The following is a 15,843-nucleotide window of genomic DNA, read 5'->3' as shown; positions in this document are numbered from 1 at the left end:
AAGAGAAGACAGGCAGGCATCGGGGACGGCGCATGCGCGATTCAGTTACAGGATCGCGCTCGAGTCCGCGCGATAGACGGAATCGCGCTGCTACTGAGGCCGACGGCGCATGCGCCGCCTGTACAAGCGCGGTCCCAGCGACTGAGCAGGGTGTCAATTACACTGCTTAGAGGCGGGTTAGGGCAGGGGAGTTACAGCCTGGAGTGAGGGAAGGGCTACCCCCTTGACTTCTACCGTGACTTCAGGAGCTGGAGAAGAGTACTTTATAAGTCGTTTTTTTCATGAATATACATCGCAGGAAAGCGGTACAAGAATGTATGGAAACACAATGAGGATAATCTATAAGGTACTGGTGATAGTTTATTAAGTGAAATCCAGGTGAAAGGTTCGCTTTAACCACCTCCGGACCGCCTAACGCACGGATGCGTCCGGAAGGTAGTTGATTCATTCCTCCTGGACGCATCCGTGCGTCATCTCGCGAGACGCGAGATTTCGGTCAGAGCCGGCCCGCGCATGCGCATCGCGGGCCGGCAAAAGTTAAAGTACAAGTTCGTCACCAGCCTGCCACCAATGATCGTTGCTGGCAGGCTGGCGATTTTCTAAAAAACGAATCACAAGCCGTATAACAGATCATATTAGTAAATATGATCTGTTATATGGCTTGTCTGCTCCTCTGCTGGTCCTTTTCGTCGGTTGGATCCAGCAGAGGAGCAGACTGAACTGTGAGTAGCACCAACAGTACACTGTAGCCCCAGATCACCCCCCTGCACCCCAATTAACCCTTTGATCGCCCCTGTCAATCACTAGTGAAAGGAAAAAAGTGATCAGTGTAAACTGTCACTTTTTTTTTTCACTGGTATTGACTGTTAGGTTTTAGGGATAGTTTAGGCCCCTTGGTTAGGTAGTTTAGGGATCAGTTAGCTCCCAGCCCACCGCACCGCAGTCACTTATTCGCTGTTTAGCGTATCGCTAATCAGCATTTGTACTTTTATAGTATCTGTAAGTGATCAAAACTGATCACGGTCAGATCTATAATTGTATTAGTGTCACCTTAGCTCGCCCTCCACCCAAAACGCAGTGTTTGCCCGATCAGGCCTGATCGGTCGCCCACACGTGCGTTCACCCACGCCCGCCCCGCCGCAGTGACAAAAAATATATATTTTTTGATCACTGCACATTCACTTTACACGCGCTGCGGCGATAAAAAAATCAGTTTTTGATATTTTTTATCAACCGCAGCGGCCTCCGGTACTTCGCTAGCCTCCCCTTTGTAAGACAGGCTTGCTTTTTTTCTTGGGTAGTCTCAGGGAATACCCCTAAATTTAGTAGTCCAAATGTCAAACAGGGGGTATTCTTCTGAAGAGGCCTACAGGATTCTGACCCAGTCGGATGAGGAGTGGGAACCCTCATCTGACGAATCTAGCGGGTCAGAATATGAACCTGTAGAAAGCAGTGGCTCTCTGACCCAAAGTTCGGACGAGGAGGCTGAGGTCCCTGATAGCACCAGGCGTACCCGGCCCCGTGTCGCTAGACCACAGGTTGCGCAGGATCCGCTTCAAGAGCAGCAGAGTGGGGCTGGCGCTGCCGGATCACGTGGTGAGGCATACGCCAGCAGCGCAGCCCTTCCTGGACCTAGTACCAGCACTGCCGTACAACATGGTGAAGTAGCGAGCACCAGAAGGGCAGTTGAAGCTGGTACGGTGGCACGTGCAGTAGTTACCCCCGTCGCAGCCACCGCACAGACAGGCCCGTAGAGCCCCTAGAATCCCTGAGGTGCTGGCAAACCCTGATTGGCAGTCACCAACTTCAGCCGCACCATTAGTTCCCCCTTTCACCGCCCAGTCTGGAGTTCGGGTTGAGACGGCTCAGATCGGTTCGGCCCTGGGATTTTTTGAGCTGTTCTTGACTGCGGAGCTCTTAGACTTAGTTGTGGCAGAAACAAATCAGTATGCCACACAATTTATAACCGCCAACCCGGGAAGCTTTTATGCCCAGCCTTTCCGGTGGAAACCAGTCCAAGTTTCCGAAATTAAAATTTTTCTGGGCCTTCTCCTCAACATGGGTCTAACTAAAAAGCATGAATTGCGGTCATATTGCTCCACAAACCCAATTCATCACATGCCCATGTTCTCTGCTGCTATGTCCAGGACACGATTTGAGACCATCCTGCGTTTCCTGCATTTTAGCGACAACACCACCTCCCGTCCCAGATGCCACCCAGCTTTTGACCGGCTCCACAAAATTCAGCCCCTCATAGACCATTTCAACCAGAAATTTGCAGATTTGTATACCCCAGAGCAAAACATCTGCATAGACGAGTCCCTAATACATTTTACCGGGCGCCTTGGCTTCAAACAATACATCCCAAGCAAGCGTGCCCGGTATGGGGTCAAATTGTATAAGCTCTGTGAAAGGGCCACAGGCTATACCCACAAATTTCGTGTCTATGAGGGAAAAGATCAGACCCTGGAGCCGGTCGGTTGCCCCGACTACCTGGGGAGCAGTGGGAAGACAGTCTGGGACTTGGTGTCACCCTTATTCGGCAAGGGGTACCATCTTTATGTGGACAATTTCTACACAAGTGTGGCCCTCTTCAGGCATTTGTTTCTAGAACGGATTTGCGCCTGTGGCACCATGCGACCTAGTCGCCGGGGCTTCCCCCAACGGCTCGTTACCACCCGTCTTGCAAGGGGGGAGAGGGCTGCCTTGTGTAACGAAGAACTGCTCGCGGTGAAATGGAGAGACAAGCGTGACGTTTACATGCTCTCCTCCATTCACGCAGACACGACAATCCAAATTGAGCGAGCAACCCGTTTCATTGAAAAGCCCCTCTCAGTCCACGACTATAATTTGCTCATGAGAGGGGTGGACTTCAATGACCAGATGTTTCTGCGCTGCGATTGGCCAGCGCTACAGCCTAGGAGAAGGAGACGCCCAGCAGAACAAGGGCAGACTCCGCCTACTATAACCAAGTCCCCGAACATACCAGAGGACATAACAGGAGAACGAAGCGGCGCCCAGGGATAATAGTAAGTGCAGTGAGATCCCTGGGCGCCGCTGTATAGGTCATGATACTTAGTTCAAAATGTCAGGATCGGTGAAAGGTCCTCTTTAACCACCTCCGGACCGCTGTACGCACAGACGCGTCCTGGAGGTGGTTGATTCATTCCTCCTGGACGCGCCGGCGCGTCCTCTCGCGAGACGCGAGATTTCCTGTGAACGCGCGCACACAGGCGCGCGCGCTCACAGGAACGGAAGGTAAGAGAGTTGATCTCCAGCCTGCCAGCGGCGATCGTTCGCTGGCAGGCTGGAGATGTGTTTTTTTTAACCCCTAACAGGTATATTAGACGCTGTTTTGATAACAGCGTCTAATATACCTGCTACCTGGTCCTCTGGTGGTCCCCTTTGTTTGGATCGACCACCAGAGGACACAGGTAGCTCAGTAAAGTCCCACCAAGCACCACTACACTACCCTACACCCCCCCCCCCCGTCACTTATTAACCCCTTATTAGCCCCTGATCACCCCTAATCACCCCTGATCACCCCATATAGACTCCCTGATCACCCCCCTGTCATTGATTACCCCCCCAGTCATTGATCACCCCCCTGTAAGCTCCATTCAGATGTCCGCATGATTTTTACGGATCCACTGATAGATGGATCGGATCCGCAAAACGCATCCGGACGTCTGAATGAAGCCTTACAGGGGCATGATCAATGACTGTGGTTATCACCCCATATAGACTCCCTGATCACCCCCCTGTCATTGATTACCCCCCTGTAAAGCTCCATTCAGACGTCCGCATGATTTTTACGGATCCACTGATAGATGGATCGGATCCGCAAAACGCATCCGGACGTCTGAATGAAGCCTTACAGGGGCATGATCAATGACTGTGGTTATCACCCCATATAGACTCCCTGATCACCCCCCTGTCATTGATTACCCCCCTGTCATTGATCACCCCCCTGTAAAGCTCCATTCAGACGTCCGCATGATTTTTACGGATCCACTGATAGATGGATCGGATCCGCAAAACGCATCCGGACGTCTGAATGAAGCCTTACAGGGGCGTGATCAATGACTGTGGTGATCACCCCATATAGACTCCCTGATCACCCCCCTGTCATTGATTCCCCCCTGTAAAGCTCCATTCAGACGTCCGCATGATTTTTACGGATCCACTGATAGATGGATCGGATCCGCAAAACGCATCCGGACGTCTGAATGAAGCCTTACAGGGGCATGATCAATGACTGTGGTGATCACCCCATATAGACTCCCTGATCACCCCCCTGTCATTGATTACCCCCCTGTCATTGATTACCCCCCTGTAAAGCTCCATTCAGACGTCCGCATGATTTTTACGGATCCACTGATAGATGGATCGGATCCGCAAAACGCATCCGGACGTCTGAACGAAGCCTTACACGGGCGTGATAAATGACTGTGGTTATCACCCCATATAGACTCCCTGATCACCCCCCCTGTCATTGATCACCCCCCCTGTCATTGATCACCCCCCTGTCATTGATCACCCCCCCTGTCATTGATCACCCCCCCTGTCATTGATCACCCCCCCTGTCATTGATCACCCCCCCTGTCATTGATCACCCCCCCTGTCATTGATCACCCCCCCTGTCATTGATCAACCCCCCTGTCATTGATCACCCCCCCTGTCATTGATCAACCCCCCTGTCATTGATCAACCCCCCTGTCATTGATCAACCCCCCTGTCATTGATCAACCCCCCTGTCATTGATCACCCCCCTGTAAGGCTCCATTCAGACATTTTTTTGGCCCAAGTTATCGGAATTATTATTTTTTTTTCTTACAAAGTCTCATATTCCACTAACTTGTGACAAAAAATTAAATCTGACATGAACTCACCATACCCCTCACGGAATCCAAATGCGTAAAATTTTTTAGACATTTATATTCCAGACTTCTTCTCACGCTTTAGGGCCCCTAGAATGCCAGGGCAGTATAAATACCCCACATGTGACCCCATTTCGGAAAGAAGACACCCCCAGGTATTCCGTGAGGGGCATATTGAGTCCATGAAAGATTGAAATTTTTGTCCCAAGTTAGCGGAACGGGAGACTTTGTGAGAAAAAAATAAAAAATATCAATTTCCGCTAACTTGTGCCAAAAAAAAAAAATTTCTATGAACTCGCCATGCCCCTCATTGAATACCTTGGGGTGTCTTCTTTCCAAAATGGGGTCACATGTGGGGTATTTATACTGCCCTGGCATTCTAGGGGCCCCAAAGCGTGAGAAGAAGTCTGGTATCCAAATGTCTAAAAATGCCCTCCTAAAAGGAATTTGGGCCCCTTTGCGCATCTAGGCTGCAAAAAAGTGTCACACATCTGGTATCGCCGTACTCAGGAGAAGTTGGGGAATGTGTTTTGGGGTGTCATTTTACATATACCCATGCTGGGTGAGATAAATATCTTGGTCAAATGCCAACTTTGTATAAAAAAAATGGGAAAAGTTGTCTTTTGCCAAGATATTTCTCTCACCCAGCATGGGTATATGTAAAAAGACACCCCAAAACACATTCCCCAACTTCTCCCGAGTACGGAGATACCAGATGTGTGACACTTTTTTGCAGCCTAGGTGGGCAAAGGGGCCCATATTCCAAAGAGCACCTTTCGGATTTCACTGGTCATTTACCTACTTACCACACATTAGGGCCCCTGGAAAATGCCAGGGCAGTATAACTACCCCACAAGTGACCCCATTTTGGAATGAAGACACCCCAAGGCATTCCGTGAGGGGCATGGCGAGTTCCTAGAATTTTTTATTTTTTGTCACAAGTTAGTGGAAAATGATGATTTTTTTTTTTATTTTTTTTTTCATACAAAGTCTCATATTCCACTAACTTGTGACAAAAAATAAAAACTTCCATGAACTCACTATGCCCATCAGCGAATACCTTGGGGTCTATTCTTTCCAAAATGGGGTCACTTGTGGGGTAGGTATAATGCCCTGGTATTTTAGGGGGCCCAAATGTGTGGTAAGGAGTTTGAAATCAAATTCTGTAAAAAATGACGAGTGAAATCCGAAAGGTGCTCTTTGGAATATGGGCCCCTTTGCCCACCTAGGCTGCAAAAAAGTGTCACACATCTGGTATCTCCGTACTCAGGAGAAGGTGGGGAATGTGTTTTGGGGGTGTCATTTTACATATACCCATGCTGGGTGAGATAAATATCTTGGTCAAATGCCAACTTTGTATAAAAAAATGGGAAAAGTTGTCTTTTGCCAAGATATTTCTCTCACCCAGCATGGGTATATGTAAAAAGACACCCCAAAACACATTCCCCAACTTCTCCTGAATACGGCGATACCACATGTGTGACACTTTTTTGCAGCCTAGGTGGGCAAAGGGGCCCATATTCCAAAGAGCACCTTTCGGATTTCACTGGTCATTTACCTACTTACCACACATTAGGGCCCCTGGAAAATGCCAGGGCAGTATAACTACCCACAAGTGACCCCATTTTGGAAAGAAGACACCCCAAGGTATTCCGTGAGGGGCATGGCGAGTTCCTAGAATTTTTTATTTTTTGTCACAAGTTAGTGGAAAATGATGATTTTTTTTATATATTTTTTTTTTTCATACAAAGTCTCATATTCCACTAACTTGTGACAAAAAATAAAAACTTCCATGAACTCACTATGCCCATCAGCGAATACCTTGGGGTCTCTTCTTTCCAAAATGGGGTCACTTGTGGGGTAGTTATACTGCCCTGGCATTCTAGGGGCCCAAATGTGTGGTAAGGAGTTTGAAATCAAATTCTGTAAAAAATGACGAGTGAAATCCGAAAGGTGCTCTTTGGAATATGGGCCCCTTTGCCCACCTAGGCTGCAAAAAAGTGTCACACATCTGGTATCTCCGTATTCAGGAGAAGTTGGGGAATGTGTTTTGGGGTGTCTTTTTACATATACCCATGCTGGGTGAGAGAAATATCTTGGCAAAAGACAACTTTTCCCATTTTTTTATACAAAGTTGGCATTTGACCAAGATATTTATCTCACCCAGCATGGGTATATGTAAAATGACACCCCAAAACACATTCCCCAACTTCTACTGAATACGGAGATACCAGATGTGTGACACTTTTTTGCAGCCTAGGTGGGCAAAGGGGCCCACATTCCAAAGAGCACCTTTCGGATTTCACTGGTCAGTTTTTACAGAATTTGATTTCAAACTCTTACCACACATTTGGGCCCCTAGAATGCCAGGGCAGTATAACTACCCCACAAGTGACCCCATTTTGGAAAGAAGAGACCCCAAGGTATTTCGTGATGGGCATAGTGAGTTCATGGAAGTTTTTATTTTTTGTCACAAGTTAGTGGAATATGAGACTTTGTAAGAAAAAAAAAAAAAAAAAAAAAATCATCATTTTCCGCTAACTTGTGACAAAAAATAAAAAGTTCTATGAACTCACTATGCCCATCAGCGAATACCTTAGGGTGTGTACTTTCCGAAATGGGGTCATTTGTGGGGTGTTTGTACTGTCTGGGCATTGTAGAACCTCAGGAAACATGACAGGTGCTCAGAAAGTCAGAGCTGCTTCAAAAAGCGGAAATTCACATTTTTGTACCATAGTTTGTAAACGCTATAACTTTACCCAACCATTTTTTTTTTACCCAAACATTTTTTTTTATCAAAGACATGTAGAACAATAAATTTAGAGCAAAATTTATATATGGATGTCATTTTTTTTGCAAAATTTTACAACTGAAAGTGAAAAATGTCATTTTTTTGCAAAAAAATCGTTAAATTTCGATTAATAACAAAAAAAGTAAAAATGTCAGCAGCAATGAAATACCACCAAATGAAAGCTCTATTAGTGAGAAGAAAAGGAGGTAAAATTCATTTGGGTGGTAAGTTGCATGACCGAGCAATAAATGGTGAAAGTAGTGTAGGTCAGAAGTGTAAAAAGTGGCCTGGTCTTTCAGGGTGTTTAAGCACTGGGGGCTGAGGTGGTTAAAGGCGTTGCCCAGGATTTTGTTATTTATGGTCTACCAGCTGTTTTGATGTAGCTCTGGTGCTGGAACTTCACAGCTCCATCCAGAGTGTAGTGGACAGAGCTGGTCACTTCATTGGGAACAGCGCTGCAATAACCAGCCCAGCACACCACACAAGGGTCCAAGGCTGTGTAATTCCTGCACCGGAGCTACAAGTCAGCAGTGGTCCATGGAGGTTTGTGTGTCGGACCCCCACAGACCTGATATTGAAAGCATATCCTCAAGATAGGCTATTAATATCAAAACAACAGTGTGCTGTCTTCCTGGTGCTAGAGTTAGACACATCGTGGATCGGGGTTGACAGATTACTGGGAGGGGCTGGAGAAGATCCAGCGGTCATGGTCCATATCGGAACCAATGACAAAGTTAGAGGTAGGTGGAGAGTCCTTAAAAATGATTTCAGGGATTTAGGTCACAAACTTAGGGCAAGTACCTCAAAAGGTAGCATTTTCCGAAATACTGCCTGTACCACGAGCCACACAAGAAAAGCAGCGGGAGATTAGGGAGATTAATAAGTGGCTCAAGAACTGGTATAGGAAGGAGGGGTATGGGTTCCTGGAGTACTGGGCCTACAGGCTCTATCATAGGGACGGGGCTGCACCCCCAGCTGTGCTGGGGAGAAAGATGGCTGGAAGGTTGGAGGAGTGTTTAAACTAGGGACTGGGGGGGGAGGGAAATTACATTATAGGAGGGGAAGATAGTGCAGATAGAGACCGGGGGCAAGGTAATAAGAATGGGGGAGGAATGGAAGGAGGGACTAGAACAATTCAGAAGGAAAGGTGTAGGGTAAAAAAAATATACATAAACCTCTTAATTGTATGTATACTAATGCCAGAAGCCTGACTAATAAAACGGGGAACTGGAATTAGTGATGTGTGAGGAGGACTATGACATAGTGGGAATAACTGAGACATGGCTGGATGATAGTTATGACTGGGCAGTTAATGTACAAGGTTACAGTCTGTTTAGAAAGGATGATCAAAACCGGAGAGGGGGAGGGGTCTGCCTTTATATAAAGTCCTGTCTAAAGCCCACAGTCCGAGAAGATATAGTGAGGGACATGACATGTGGAGTCACTATGGGTAGAGATATATGGAGCTAAAAACAACAATAAATTACTAATAGGAGTTTACTATAAACCACCTAATATACCAGAGTCCACAGAAAATCTACTACTAAACGAGATAGACAAGGCGGCAAATCATAATGAGGTGGTTATTATGGGGGACCTCATCTATCCAGATATAGACTGGGAAACTGAAACTTGTATATCTCATAAAGGAAACAGGTTCTTGGCAATAACCATAGACAATTACCTCTCCCAACTGGGTCAGGACCCGACTAGAGGGACGGCCATACTGGACTTCGTATTAACCAATAGGCCTGACAGAACAACAGACGTGCAGGTTGATGGACACCTGGGAAATAGTGACCATAAAGTAATAACCTGCAATTATCATCTAATAACTAATGTACTTGGGCTACTTTTTCTGTCTTGGGGCCTCTTTCACACGGCTGCAGTGCTCCCGTGGCCTTATTGCGAGCGCAATACACGGGGCACCGGCCATGTGCATTCCGCATCACGGATGCGGACCCATTCACTTGAATGGGTCCGCAAATCCGGAGATGTGGTGCAGAACAGAAGCATGGAACACCACGGAAGCACTACAGAGTTGAATGGGTCTGGATCCGATCCTGGCCACCACACGAACGTTTGCCCGTGCATTGGGGACTGCAAATTGTGGTCCCAATGCACGGAACAGAACCAATACGTTCGTGTGAAAGAGGCCTTACTCTGGGAGTCGGGAGAGTGGTCAGGTGACCGCGCCCTCTGTCCTCCGACATCAAGACCAGGCCTCCTATGATCCCCTGGGTCACAATAGTGGTGATATTAGACCATGGGATCTTGGAATGGGCTGGTTGACACTCTCAATCCTCAAGCAGGGTCATGCAGAGTGCACTGCTTGTTATGTCAAGTTGTGTTGAAAGGGGTCAGCAAGGGGATGATGGGAGGTGGAGTGAATGGATTTTTAGGCCAGGGAAGCATGTAGTGGCATATACATTCTGTCTGATCTTCTTGCACACAGCACTATGGGAGGTGTTATGGCTGCAGCTCCTCTACGTCCACAACCTGGAAGTTCAGGTTGTAAAGAGTGGAGCACAGCATGAGCATGGAGATTAAAGTGAAGTCTCAGGAAAAGTTGACAGGTATACTATTATGCTCTGTAGGACACTACACGAGGTTTACACAAATAAATGAAATATTTTTTTGATCCCGTGTAACCCTTTAACCATGAAGCTTCCTTAACCTGTGCATCATCCTAAAATTTTATGCTTTAACAACTGTATTTATTCTAAAGGCAATCTTGTTACTCGTTATTTTACTACGTTTTTATATTATTTATTTGTAGTATAACCCATGTAACCTTTTGCCATTAAATGTATCCCTTGAAAGCATTGCTTAATTTTCCCATTTGCAGGAGCTGTATAAGTTCATTTCCATTGTTCAAGTTAGGCTAACGTTCACACATGCGGCAGTGTCATCCGGCAAGCAGTTCCGTCGTCGGAATTGCCTGCCGGATCCGCCGATCTGGATGTGACTGAAAGCATTTGTGAGACGCATCCGGATGCGGATCCGTCTCACAAATGCATTGCAAGAACGGATCCGTCTCTCTTCGCTTAGTCATGCGGACAGACGGATCAGTCTTGTATCTTTTTTTCAACATTTTTACACGGTATGCGCATGCGCAACCGGAAGGACGGATCCGGCATTCCGGTATTTTGAATGCCGGATCCGGGACTAATACATTCCTATGGGGAAAAATGCTGGATCCAGCATTTCAGGCAAGTCTTTCGTTTTTTCGCCGGAGATCATGCTACGGTTTTATCTTTTGCCTGATCAGTCAAAAAGACTGAACTGAAGACATCCTGATGCATCTGAACGATTGCTCTCCATTCAGAATACATTAGGATAAAACTGATCAGTTCTTTTCCCGGTATAGAGCCCCTGTGACGGAACTCGGTGCCGGAAAAGAAAAACGCTAATGTGAAAGTACCCTAAATGACTGAATAAATATGATCCCTCCAAAAGCTGTGTTAATATATTTAATTCCTTATAAATAACATAACACATTTTACTATTTATAGGTATATAAAAAAAATGAGATTAATATTTTTTTATCTATGTTAACGAAGCTCTCTCTTTTATTTGCCGAAGAACATATTTTACCACAAAATGCACCATGGCACAAGTACATGAACTACATCTTGTCCACAATTTATCAGTAAATGACCAAAGTACCAAAGTGTACCCCAGAGTCATCTAGATATCTGCAGTTGAGGAACACATGTGATTTGTGTTACAATCATGTCAAAAATACTGTATAATTGAACCAATTATCATACTGAATCCAACAAAATTCTGGGACCCTAACATATCAGAAAGGGGACCCACATTTGGAGATCCCCGTCCACCAAAATCTGCATACAGGTGAATGGAGAGGTAGCCAGGATTGCATGATGCCCATTTATTGAAGTCTATGGGAGCTGTGGGAAAAAGCAAGCAAGCAGCATCAACGGCACATATAGGACTAGAGCATTGCTAGCTAAAGACAATGTCATTTGAATTTCACTATAAAAAGGGAGAACAAGGAAACTGCTCATCTGTCTGGGATTGGATCTAATATGTGACATTAAAATACATTGTCCTATGTAACCAGGGGATGTGGCTACCAACAAATGAAAACTGTATGGGGACAAACATCATATAACAATGGCTCGTTCCCGCACTATGTTAACAGTACTTAAAGGGGTTGTCTCAATTCAGCAAATGGCATTTATTATGTAGAGAAAGTTAAAGGGGTTATCCGAGGCTGGAAATGGCCCCCATACGCCCGGCCGGCCTCACACTGATTCTACGTACCTGCTTCCCGCACGCCGCCGCTGCTTCTTCTCCCCGTGCGTGGATAAAAATATCCGGTGTCGGGTGGGGGGGGGGGAGAGCAGCCAATGCAGGCAGTGACGAGCCTCCTAGCATCGAGGGTGACGCTAGGGAGGCTTGTCCTCGTCACCGCCTGCCATTGGCTGTACCCCTGACACGGATTTTTTCATCTGCATATGGGGAGAAGCAGCAGCGTCCGTGCGGGGAGCAGAAGCGACGCAGGGAGCAGGTAAGCAAGTAGAATCAATGTGAGGGGCCTTGGAAAACCCCTTTAATATAAGCCACCTACTAATGTATTGTGATTGTCCATATGGCTTCCTTTGCTGGCTTCATTAATTTTTCCATCACATTATACACTGCTTGTTTCCATTTTTACGACCACCCTGCAATCCGGCATCGGTGGACGTACTTGCACACTATAGGAAAAAACGCTGGCCTATATGCACTCCTATGGACCTGGCCACAAGAGAGACCAGTGCTTTTTTCTATAGTGTGCGAGCACGGCCACCGATGCCGGATTCCATTAAAAATGGAAACAATCGGTGTATAATGTGATGGAAAAATTAGTCTAGCCATCAAAGGTGGCAATATGGAGAATCACAATACATTAGGAAGTGTCTTGCATTAACTTTCTCTACATGATAAACGCCACTTGCTGAAGTGAGACAGCCCCTTTAATCAGCGCCATTCGACATTACACAGTGCTTGTTAATGAGCAAAAAATCTACGTGTATAAAGAGAGATTTCAATAAGAAGTGCCGATTTTTATGCTGTAGTTATTTGTTACATGCAACAAGTTCTGCAACAACCTGCCTGTATTGACAGAACAGAGAGTAGCACGGCATGAGGGTGGGCACTTTATGGCAGCTGCAATAAATACTACTTTATGGACAAACCCTAATGCAGAGTATCCAGGAAGAAGATGGAGTAATGGCCTACCTCTAGAGAGCACGGAGTGGCAGGAAAACAATAGACAGATCATCTGCCACTAAATGCCATGTTTACGAATAATGAAATGACTATGCTGAACCTACAAACAAAAAGCTGCAGCAAACTGTGCAACAATGGTCAATGTGAAAATCGCAATATTTTCCATAAAAAAAATTGCTAAAAATAAAATAAAAAATTAGCTAAACACTGTGCTGCAATCTTCTGGTGCATCTAATAGTCCGAAGGCAGGCAGCTGCTAGAATACAAACAAAAAATCTGAGATCCATGCAAATCAACATTTACAGTGCTGTACAGTATGCACATTACATGTGCCATCTGCGCGCTGAACATCAGATCACATTGTCGGCCAAACCCACCAACAACGATGGGTTTAGCCGACACTCTAGAGCAGTGATGGTGAACCTTTTTAAGACCGAGTGCCCAAACTGTAACCCAAACCCCACTTATTTATCGTAAAGTACCAACACGGCAATTTACCCTGAATACAACAGTCAAATATAGTGCATCTTCCATGTACTTTATCATTTAGGTATAATAGCCTGCCTACATTCAATGTGCTGCCTGTGCCGTTCATAGTGCGCCCTGCACTGATGAATAGCGGAAAAAGTCTAAGGCATATTGGTACACCATAGACTTTTTCCAGGGTTTGAGTGCCCACAGAGAGGGTTCAGAGTGCCACCTCTGGCACCCGTGCCATAGGTTCGCCAACACTGCTCTAGTGTGTATGGGGAGCTCCAGACAGCTTAGTGGGAAAGGGGGCACGGTCTACTATGCAACACTGTGCCAAAATTGGGGCATAAAACTCTGTTCCAACCTAAGCCAGCCAAGAATGGGTATAAAATTAGACAAGAGTGTCTAGCCATGCACCAAACTGATCAGAAAGCCTGATAAATCTGATGCAGGTCGACAGCCTGTCCAAGTTTAGGCCATTTATAGTATCATAGGAGAGTAAATCTGCCCCACTGATGTGCAATTCTTTATTTCTCCAGCGGTGGTGCTGCAGGGAACCTGAACGCCTATTGCCAGGTATCTCCACAGATACAGCCAACACCAGAGGAGGGGGGAAATCATCCGTTTATTGTGAGATCCGTTATTACAAGTGTGGAAATATATTACCATCTACCACTCCATAATTCCAGAAATGGCAGACATCAGCATGTATTAGCCGCAGATTTGCAAAGGGTTAGCTGCAGCAAAAGTCCACAAGACAGCAGGCACACTGGAGATTAGAAAGTCTACAGCATATTCTGAAATAGGAGAGGATATTTTCTGCTTCATGTGAAAACCCCCCATTCGCACGTGTTGTACTGTAACTTGTTCTGCATTTCATTCAGCAGGACGATTTTCGGGAACAAGCACACGCAGGAATGAAAGATCAGCAATGGATCTCCCTGTGTAACCAGGGCTGCTGCCGATCATCATTACAACTGCAGTAGACTTCGTTCCTCCCCCATTCACTTTGCATTGGCCAACGCAAACAAGCACTGTTCAGAACAATGGCTCTGATTTAGGAAGACTCGTGTGGGCTGCGCTGATCTTCATAGGCCCTGCACCGCCGGAGGAGACATTTCATTTATGACAAAGCGCAGGCAGTCTGGCAGTCCGTGCTCCAGCTCGTAGCTGCCAGTCATCATTTACGCCAGTTTGTGGCATAAATAACGACAAATGTGTTGGGGGCCACTGGACCCACCCCAATTTCAGAAGCTGGAGAGAATGACCAAGACGCCACGTGAGACAATGGCATCTAAAAAAAAGTCTGAATGTTTTGACACAAAAAAAAACAGGCGTAGGGAGATGGAAAATATCCCACATTGGGCTTACATGCCCAGTGCCAACTTGCCTGAACTACCGATAAAACAAAAGTTAATTTTCCACAATATAAAAAATGCATTATAAATATATCTAAAAAAATATACAGGTGAAACTCGAAAAATTTGAATATCATGCAAAAGTCCATTTATTTCAGTAATGCACATTAAAAGAAATTGCATTAATGCAGCTTAAAATTAGAATTTTGTGATAAGGTTCAATATTCTAGGGTCAGTGTCACACTAGTCAGCTAAGGCTACTTTCACACTTGCGTTGTTCTTTTCCGGCATAGAGTTCCGTCACAGAGGCTCTATACCGGAAAAGAACTGATCAGGTATGTCCCCATGCATTCTGAATGGAGAGTAATCCGTTCAGTTTGCATCAGGACGTCTTCAGTTCAGTCGTTTTGACTGATCAGGCAAAAGAGAAAACCGTAGCATGCTACGGTTTTATCTCCGGCTAAAAAAACTGAAGACTTGCCTGAATGCCGGATCAGGCATTTTTTCCCATAGGAATGTATTAGTGCCGGATCCGGCATTCAGAATACCGGAATGCCGGATCCGTCCTTCCGGTATGCGCATGCGCAGACTGAAAAAAAGGTGAAAAAATAAATGCCGGATCCGTTTTTGCCGGATGACACCGGAAAGACGGATCCGGCGTTTCAATGCATTTTTTCGACTGATCAGGCATTTTTAAGACTGATCAGGATCCTGATCAGTCTTACTAATGCCATCAGTTAGCATACATTTTGCCTGATCCGGCAGGCAGTTCCGGCGACGGAACTGCTTGCCGGATCTCTCTGCCGCAAGTGTGAAAGTAGCCTTATTAATCCATATCCCCTGAGCAAAGGGGACCTCAAAATTGTGACTTTGGGGTTTCATAAACTGTAAGCCATAATCATCAAAATAAAGGCTTGAAATATCTCGCTTTGCATGTAATGAGCCTATCTCATGTTAGTTTTACCTTTTAAGTTGCATTACTGAAATAAATGAACTTTGCACGATATTCTAATTTTTCAAGTTTCACCTGTATGTGTCCTATTTTCTCACCTTAGCCAAACCAGATCGATGTGCACCTTTAGACTCCATATACACCAAGTACTTG

General features: G+C 45.8%; 1 protein-coding gene across 1 annotated transcript in view; it reads right to left on the bottom strand.

Annotated features, from left to right (window-relative positions):
* Window positions 1–15,837, bottom strand: part of KDM4C (lysine demethylase 4C) — a 320,670-nt gene extending 304,833 nt beyond the window's left edge. Inside the window, 1 exon segment of the mRNA XM_040419760.1 lies at window positions 15,789–15,837. Coding sequence (XP_040275694.1) covers window positions 15,789–15,827 — 39 coding nt within the window. The 5' untranslated portion in view covers window positions 15,828–15,837.
* Window positions 15,838–15,843: the final 6 nt, after the last annotated feature.

Source organism: Bufo bufo, chromosome 2, assembly GCF_905171765.1.
Source record: "Bufo bufo chromosome 2, aBufBuf1.1, whole genome shotgun sequence".
Classification (NCBI taxonomy): domain Eukaryota; kingdom Metazoa; phylum Chordata; class Amphibia; order Anura; family Bufonidae; genus Bufo; species Bufo bufo.
Note: the sequence above shows the minus strand (reverse complement) of the source record. Positions and strands in the feature narration are given on the sequence as shown.